This window comes from Plecotus auritus (genome assembly GCF_963455305.1).
Source record: "Plecotus auritus genome assembly, chromosome: 3".
Lineage (NCBI taxonomy): Eukaryota > Metazoa > Chordata > Mammalia > Chiroptera > Vespertilionidae > Plecotus > Plecotus auritus.
Window position 1 is genome coordinate 124,980,689 of NC_137772.1, and position 9,371 is coordinate 124,990,059.

Sequence of the window (9,371 nt, forward strand, 5' to 3'; positions counted from 1 at the left end):
CCTAGGAACAGTGCTGGGTAGGGCAAGGCTGGGCCTATCAGGCATCCCTTCCTTCCCTGGTTCCAGTGCCTGCCCATCTCACCCACAGGCAGAGCCTGCTCCTTTCATCTAAGTCAGGGGTCAGCAGATTTTTCCTCAAGGGGCCAGAGAGTAAACAACTACTCAATCCTGCCACTGTAGTATGAAAGCAGTCCCAACAGAAGATAAGCAAGAAGGTGTGGCTGAGTTCCAACAAACTTTAAAACACAGGTGGCCCTGGCCAATGAACACATGAAAAGATGCTTAGCACCATTAGTCATCAGGGACATAAAAATCAAGCCCTGACCGGTTTGGCTCAGTTGATAGAGCGTCGGCCTGCAGACTGAGGGGTCCCGGGTTAGATTCCAGTCAAGGGCATGTATGTACCTTGGTTGCGGGTACATCCCCAGTGGGGGGTGTGCAGGAGGCAGCTGATCAATGTTTCTCTCTCATCGATGTTTCTAACTCTCTATCCCTCTCCCTTCCTCTCTGTAAAAAATCAATGAAATATATTTAAAAAAAAAAAAAAAAAAAAAACACCGTGAGATACCACTTCATACCCCCTGGGATGGTTAGAATCAGAAAGTCACTGTTAATGAAGATGTGGAGAAATTAGAACCCTGTGTACTGCTGGTGGGAATGTAAAATAGTGCAGCCACTTTGGAAAATAGTCTAGCAGTTCCTTAAAATGTTAAGTGAGTTACTCTCTAACCCAGCCATTCCATTCCTTAGTATACACCCAGCAGAAATGAAAACTATGTCCACACAAAAACTTGTACACCAATGTTCCCAGCAGCATTATTCATAATCACCAAAAGTAGTAACAGCCCAAATGTCCATCAGTTAATGAATGAATAAATAAAAAGCTGCATATCTATTAAATAGAATAGTAATTGAAAATAAAAAGTATAAAGTACTGATACATGCTACAATATGGATGAACCTGGAAAACATTAAGTAAAAGAAGCCAGTCATAGTATACCACATATTGTATTATTCCATTGGTATGAAATGCCCAGGATAGGCAAGTCTATAGAAATGGAAAGTAGATTAGTGGTTTTCTAGGCTGGGGGTAGGAGGTGCAGGGAAGAGGAGCAGCTTGGTATACTAATAGGTATGTATGTGTTTGGGGGGGGCAGGGAATGATGAAAACTGAGTGTGGTTATGATTGTGCCAACTGTGAATATACTAAAAGCAATTGATGTATACACTTTACAAAGATGAATTGTACAGCATGTTAATCACATCTCAACAAAGCTGTCATTTAAAAACAAAATAGCCCTGGATGGTTGTTCAGTGGTTAGAGCGTCAAACCTAGGACCAAAGGGTCCTGGGTCCGAATCCCAGTCAAGGGCACTTAGCTCAGTTGCAAGCTCCATGTCTTGCCCTGGTCAGGGCATGTGCAGGAGACAAACAATCAATGTGACTCTCTCACATTAATGTCTCTCTCTCTCTCTCTCTTTCTCTCTCTCACTCTCCTCCTCTCCTCCCTCCCTTTCACGCTCCCTAAACATCAATGGGAAAATATCCTCAGGTGAGGATTAAAAAATAATAAAAAAATAAATATAAAAACCCCTTGGCCATGACACCATCACGCCGTCACACCCAAAGACTGGTCACCAGGAGGCGCATGCACTGCAAGGCGCACATGGGTGGGCAGGGACTTGACTCTGTGTCCCACGTCCCTCCCTGCATGGCGGGAGTCAGCCTGGGTCCTGCCAGAGTGGTGGGTCTGGGTCTCGCGCGATATCGCGCACTGGGCCTCTAGTAAATTAATAATAATAAAAACAAGACAAAACAGCCCAGCCAGGGTGGCTTAGTGGTTGAGTGTCAACCCACAATCCAAGAGGTTACCAGTTTGATTCCCAGTTCAGGCATATGCCCAGGTTGCAGGCCCGATCCCCAGTAGGGGGTGTGCAGGAGGCAGCCAATCAATGATTCTCTCTCATTATTGATGTTTTTCTCTCTCCCTCTCCTTTCCTCTCTGAAATCAATAAAAAAATATTTTTAAAAAATAAAATAAAATAAAGAAAAACATATTTTTTGAAAAGCATGATGTGTGCTTGCTTTAGCAGCACATATACTAAAATTGGAATGATACAGAGATTAGTATGACCCCTGCACAAGGATGCAAATTCGTGAAGTGTTCCATATTTAAAAATAAGCTAAATAAAATAAAAAATAAAGATGTGTAAGTTTAAAAAATAAAAACAAAACATATGGCCAGCCCATCGGCTATACTTGCTGACCTTGATCTAAATCAAAGGAGGGCAACAAAGTCCTCCAAGTGACATAGTTAACACAGTTCATCAACCACAATAAAGTCATCGGATAAGAACATTTCCAAGCAAACATCTGCATATCTGTTTGCTTGTACCACAAGCACAATAATGGTACCAGAGTCCAGCATCCTCAGTGTACTCAGAGTACAACAAATTGGAGGACCCCACTGTGGAGTGGGTGGGGAAGTGTGGGATACCATGGTCTGTTGTTTCCTTCTTTGGAACACTTCAGAAAATGGGTGACCATGTTAATCTAGATCTTTGTAAAGAAAGGAACACCATTAATTGCATCCTCTACTCTGAGACTAAAAATACAGAACATGGGCCCTGGCCAGGTGGTTCAATTGGTTGGAGCTGTCATCCCGTAGACCAAAACCATTGCAGGTTCAATTCCTGATCGGGGCACACACCTGGGTTGCAGGTTCAAACACTGGTCAGGGCGCATATGGTAGGCAACTGATCAATGTTTTTCTCTCCCTTACTCGCTCTCTTAAGTTGATTAACATATCCTCAGGTGAGGCTTTTAAAAAAATACGGAACATGGTGCAAATGCTTGATGTGCAAGTCCAAAACCAACCCAACTAATGTGGTGGTGCACATGGTCTTTATCCTCGTCCCAGCCATTAAAAAAAACAAATATGAATGACAAGCGAAGCTTTTCTTCCTGTGTGTCTGTCTTAGGCTGGACGTAACATGCAGGACCCAGAAGCAAGTTTCTTTACCTTTGAGCCTTGTCAGTGATATTCACTCTCATAACTTAGTTTTCTCTTTAGAATGCAAGCATGAGGAGACAGCTGTATTGACCTTTTTTTATGAAGCTCTTCTAGTTTCTTGAGGCCATTGTAACAATTTTCACAAACTTGGTGGCTTAAAATGAGAAATGTATTCTCTTGCAGTTCTGGAGGCCAGAAGCCCAAAATAAAGGTGTTGGAGGCTCTAGGGGAGAACTCCTTCCTTACTTCTTCCAGCTTCAGGTGGTCCCAGGCATTCCATGGCTTGTGGCCACAATTTTCTGCTCTATCTTCACATCACCTCCTCCTGTCTCTGGTTGTAAATCTCACTCTGCCTCTTGTATAAGGAGGAGAGAGAATCATTGATTGGCTGCCTCCTGCATGCCCCACACTGGGAATGGAGCCAGCAACCCAAGCATGTGCCCTGACCAGGAATCGAACCATGACCTCCTGGTTCATAGGTCAACACTCAACCTCTGAGCCACATCAGCTGGGCCACTCTTTCTTTTTTTTTAGAGGTTTTTGTAAAAAAAAAAATTTGATTGATTTGAGAGAGAGACAGAGGAAGGGAGAGAGGGAATCCTATCTAATAAAGAGGGAATATGCAAATTGACCATCACACTGTCACAAAGATGGTGGCACCCACAGCTGAGGCAGGGTTTCCATAACACAAGAAGGCTGCACCCACAGTGGAGGCTGAGTTCCCATAACAAGCCTTAAGGAGCAATCAGCAGGGACCTGAGACTGCGCCCCCCACCCGGTGGGGCTTGACAGGGGACCTCAGGCCGTGCCCCCCACCCAGCAGGGCTTGACAGGGGACCTCAGGCCGCGCCGCCCACCCCAGTGCTAGGGGACCTGAAGCCACGCCCCCTGCCCGGCAGGTCTAGATAGGGTATCTCAAGGTACGCCCTCCACCCTGGTGCTGGGCCGAGGGACCTCAGGCTGCTCCCCCTGCCCCAGGCCGGGGGACCTCAGGCTACGCTCCCTGACCTGGGCCAGGGAACCTGAGGCTGCAGCCCCGCCCAGCAGGGCTTGATGGGGGACCTGAGGCTGAACCCCTATCCCGGCACCAGGCCGGGGGACCTGAGGCAGTGCTCCCCACCCAGCGGGGCTTGATGGGGGACATCAAGGCACTCCCCCTAGTCCAGCAGGGCTTGACAGGGGAATCTCAGGCTGTGTCCCCCACCCTGCGGGGCTTAACAGAGGACCTCAAGGCATGCCCCCCACCCCGGCCCAGGCTGGGGGACCTCAGGCCACGCCCACCGCCCCAGCGCCGGGCCAGGGGACCTCAGGACACGTCCCCCACCCGGTGGGGCTTGATGGGGGACCTCAGGTCGTGCTGCCTGCCCTAGTGCTGGGCCAAGGGACCTCAAGCCATGCCCCCCTGCCCCAGCACTGGGCCAGGGGACCTGATGGTGCGCTGGGGGACCTGCGGCTACGCCCCCCTGCCCAACGAGGCTTGACGGGGGCCCTGAGGCTGCGCCTTCCACCTGGTGGGGCTTGACGGGGGTGGGGCCAGCCAGGTCTGGGTCTCACGCGATTTTGAGGTGCCATGGGTGGGCAGGGACTTGACTTTGGGTCCCACAGCATGCCCCAGACTCTGACAGGAGGAAGATTTTCATATACATTTTACTAATTTTCTTTCATCTCTGACACTTCTATTATAGAGAAAGGGCAAATAGCAATATTAAAATATTTCCTCTAATTAATTCCCTTTTAATGTGCATGAATTTCGTGTATCAGGCCACTAGTTATGTATATAATTCAGGATAAGCTCGTCCTCTGAAGAGCTTCAGCTTAATCACATCTTTTGCCATATAAGGTGCTATTCACAGATCCCAAGGATTTGGCATCAATATTTTGGGGAGCATTTTTTCAGTCTATCAAGGTAGCTAACTGATTCAAGCGTAGAAGAGCTATCCCCAAGTCTTGGGAGTTATTTTCCTCCTTGAATTATGGAATTGCATTACCTCATCACACAGTCCAACCCCGGGTCAGCAGAATGCATCCTTCTGCCCAGAGACAAGAAGCTGGTAGTAGAGAGGCAGTGTGAGCTCCAGAACAGTCTGACCAGAGAATGAGGTGGGAATCAACAGCCATCAATGCTAGGACAGTTATGAACAAGTGACACATTAAGAAAGAGTGGGCCCGCACATTTTGGCTCAGTGGTTGAGCATTGACCTGTAAACCAGGAGGTCATGGTTCAATTCCCAGTCAGGGCACATGCCCGGGTTTCAGGCTCAATCCCCAGAAGGGGGCTTGCAGGAGGCAGCCAATTGATGTTTCTCACTCATTGATGTTTCTATCTTTTGCTCCCTCCCTTCCTCTCTGAAATCAATAAAAATACGTTTAAAAATAAAATAAAAACATATTTTTTAAAAAAAGAAAAGAGTGGACTTAACCTTGGCAGGGTAACTCAGTTGGTTAGAGTGTCCTCCCAATATGCCAAGGTTGTGGGTTTGATCCCCAGTCAGGACACATACAAGAAACAACCAATGAATGCATAAATAAGTGGAACAACAAATGGATACCTCCTCCTCTTTCCCTCTCTCCTCCCTCTGCCCCCTCAATAATCAATTTAAAAACAATTTTTAAAAATAAAGTGGCGCCCTGATCGGTTTGGCTCAGTGGATAGAGCGTCAGCCTTCGGACTCAAGGGTCCCAGGTTCGATTCTGGTCAAGGGCATGTACCTTGGTTGCGGGCACATCCCCAGTAGGGGGTGTGCAGGAGGCAGCTGATTGATGTTTCTCTCTCATCAATGTTTCTAACTCTCTCTCCCTCTCCCTTCCTCTCTGTAAAAAATCAATAAAAATATTTTTTTTTAAATAAAATAAAAATAAAGAGTGGCCCAGATGGTGTGGCTCAGTGGTTTAGCATCAACCTATGAACCAGGAGGTCACGGTTTGATTCCCAGTCAGGGCACATGCCCAGGTTGAGGGCCCGATCCCCAGTGGGGGGCGTGCAGGAGGCACCCAATCAATGATTCTCTCTCATCATTAATGTTTCTATCTCTCTCTGCCTCTTCCTTCCTCTCTAAAATAAATAAAAATATAGTTTAGGGTGGGGTGGGTATGGGCTAGAAGGGGTCAATGGGGAAGAAAAGGGGACATCTGTAAATACTTGCAACAATAAGGAGTTTTTAGAGTAGTGTGATTTCAAGAAACTAAATTTGTATATTTGATGTTTTTCTTTTTTTCTTTAGCTTGAGAGTAACCAGTAAGAGTAAGGAGTCAGGGCTTTCTGACCTCACCAGGCCTCAGTTCTGCCATCCTGACTGTGGGCACGTCAACGGAGGCAAGCGCAGATTTACCTATGACAACTCCGAGCTGGAAAAGAAGGTCTCGTGCTGCTCTCCTCCCCCAGACTACAACTCAGTGGTCTTATATTCCACCCCACCTGTCTAAAGTGTGACAGCCTGATTTCTAGAACCACATGCATACTTATACCCCCAGAAAACGAGCTTCTGCCAGTATTATACACATAGAAATGTGCGCCTCTGCCTTTCCGCAGGGGCTAGATGCTGCCTGTGATTTTTAACAGTGCTTTTTTCTTTTGACTAACCAGACTGTAACCCCCAGATAAATAGAGTAAGAGTGACAAGTGAAGGCCAAACCCTCATTCAGTGTGTTAGAGAAATTCTTTCAAGTCCCAAGACTTCCTGCTCCTTGCCCCCGGGCCTCGGGCCTGGACAATTCAGGAGACACACTGACCATGCGGCGCAGCATGGCACCCAGGGACGGCAGCCCGAGCTGGCCTACACAAGCCCAGGGCCTCCAGCAGACATGGCTGTGAGGAGGAAAAGGGAAAAGGGAGAAATGAAGAAAAGAGAAAACAGGACAGAGTGAAAGAAGTGAGAATTTGAGCTGGACCATATGGAAGGAGTGGGAGAGGGCTACCAACAAGGACCCTGAAGAGGCTTCCGAAACCCTGCCTAATGCACTCCATTTGAGAACCCAGCCAGGGAGCCAATAGATTAGAGGGATGAGGGGACTTTTTCTGGACTCTGGGAGGCAAGAAAAGGACAAACACTTTTTGAAACAACAAAGCATATTTTAAAACATTAGCTACAGGACTGGTTCTCTGTCCATTCCCATATATGACACATTTTTTATTTCTGTCACTGAGGCTGTTGCTCAGATCTGAGCCCACACTGCCACCCCTCTAGCAAGTACACTGAACACTTACCCTGAGCTAAGCTGGAATATTAGTTCAGGGCATGTAGCATATTGTTCGTAGTAAGCTAACGGGAACGACTGGTCTGTGAGGGTTACCTGTTGGGCTTAAAGCCCCATTTAAAAAACATCAGATTCTATTTTGAGTGTTAATGTATAGTCAAGACACTTAACTCAATGTTTTGTATTTGCCTATTTTGTACAGTTAGTTATAAAATGAAGCTGAGGAGAATGTAAATGCCCCAAAACAAGGGCAGAAGGAATAAGAAAGATGAGGCAGAGTGAAAGCTCTCTCTGTGCCAACCAAACCACCTCACTGCGACAGGCGGCCCCGGAGGCTATGTGATGGGGATTCCACTCTCCAGTCTGTCTCCTGGGAAGGCGTGTTAGAGCATTAACCAAGGTTTATTAAGCACTTTATGCTCCTTGAGAAAAAAAGTGATATGTGAAGTATTTCTGGAATTGGGACTCAGGACATTAATCTGCCATCAATAGGAGAAAAGCCTCTTTCCTCTGCTTTGGCCTTGCCTTGGCCTGAGGATGATGGAGAAGGGAACAGGTGCGCAGGGTGCCCACTCCCCAGGCTGAAGGGCTGGAGTCTGCGGCGGACTCCGCCTGATGCTCTGTATTTAGAATGTTTAGAGCCTGTCAGAGCTGGGCAAGCAGCAGAGAAGATACGGTTCCCTTGATGCATGCAACTTAACTGTAGAACCTGGAATGTAAGTAATAGCAGCATCCTTCCCGTGTCACAGTCTTGTTTCAAGGTTCTTTGTATGGAGAGATGGGGACTGGGCACATCCCCAGCAAGCCAGTGGGAGCTCCCACATGGTTTTGCAGGAGGGGCCTCTGGCAAGCAGGGAGTCAGGCCTCTCCACCAAGCCAAGGCCCAACAAAATCAGGCTAGAGGGGGAAAGCTTTGTTCTTCCTCTTCCTTACCAGAACAAAATCTCCAGGGACAACTGGCAATAGTGTAAACCAGGTAACCAAGAGGAAGTTAAACACAGGGAAGGTAAAAGAAGACCTCAATCCATTCTCTAGTTTTTTTCAAATTAGATAAGGACCCAGCAATTAGTGAAAATCACAGAAAACCTTAGCCATATGCATTAATGTCCTGATTTTAATATCATTAAGACCTTAATAATACCACCTGGAACAATCTATTATTGATGTCAATTCCGTTTTTTGAAAGACTCAGGTTTGTAGCTTATGTGAGTCCATCCATCCAAAAAGGTTCCCATCTGGAGTCCTGGCACGGACAGGAAAACGGGAGCTTGCAGCAACGTGTGGTGGGGTAGTTGCATGTTGCTTGCCACAGGTGAGTTCATTAAAACAGCACTGAAAACTGAAACACTAATTAACTGATGATGATATTAAATCATTTGTCACTATGACAAAAATGGTTGGCAGTGGCAAGGAAAGAACGAGCACCTCTTTTAGGATTTGTGAGATAACGTATGTGGAACCACACAGGCGGGAGGGGACAAATCATATGCAAGTGTAGGTCTCATTTAAGAAATGATGCCCACACCTTATTTGAGCCCACACAACACATCTGTCCAAATCCTGGAAAGTGTTACTTAGGCCTTCTAGCTGTGCCTTACTTCCCAGCCTGGAAGAATGTCAAACATGAAACATATTTGCCAGCCCCTTTGAGCTGATTAAAGGGAGAGTGTGTCTTTGACTGACAGTGATAGTAACTATATGTATATATATGCATGTGTATGTGTTTTGTGCAGAACTATTTAAGGAAACTGGAATTTTAAAGTTACTTTTATACAAACCAAGAATATATGCTACAGATATAAGACATAATTTGGTCCTTTATATCTAGTCACTATGAATGTATTTTATATACTATCTTCATTTAATAAAGTTAACTTCCAAAAACATCTATGTATTTTCTTCCTAATCTATATATATAAAGAGGTAATATGCACATTAGGCTGGGACTCCATAATGGGTCACAACCAGACAGAAGGAGCTTGTGCGCGCAAGTGAGGCCTGGAGCTGAAACAGAGACAGAGGCAGGGGGCCTGCCCGAGCCAGCACAGTGCCTCGGGTGGCCCCGGAGTGGACACAGGCAGGGGGGCTGGGGTACACTGCAAGTCAGGCACAGGTCCCAGCCCCCCGTGGCGCCAGTCCAGCCTGACTCCCGTGGCGGCCAGCG

At 46.7% G+C, this 9,371-nt stretch overlaps 1 protein-coding gene across 2 annotated transcripts in view; it reads left to right on the forward strand.

Annotated features, from left to right (window-relative positions):
- FLT1 (fms related receptor tyrosine kinase 1) overlaps nucleotides 1-9,086 on the forward strand; it is a 215,233-nt gene extending 206,147 nt beyond the window's left edge. For both annotated transcript variants that reach the window (XM_080658492.1, XM_080658493.1), the window contains one exon: nucleotides 6,235-9,086. In XM_080658492.1, the coding sequence (XP_080514618.1) occupies nucleotides 6,235-6,436 (202 nt within the window). In that variant the 3' untranslated portion in view covers nucleotides 6,437-9,086. The remainder of the gene's footprint in view (nucleotides 1-6,234) is intronic.
- Nucleotides 9,087-9,371: the final 285 nt, after the last annotated feature.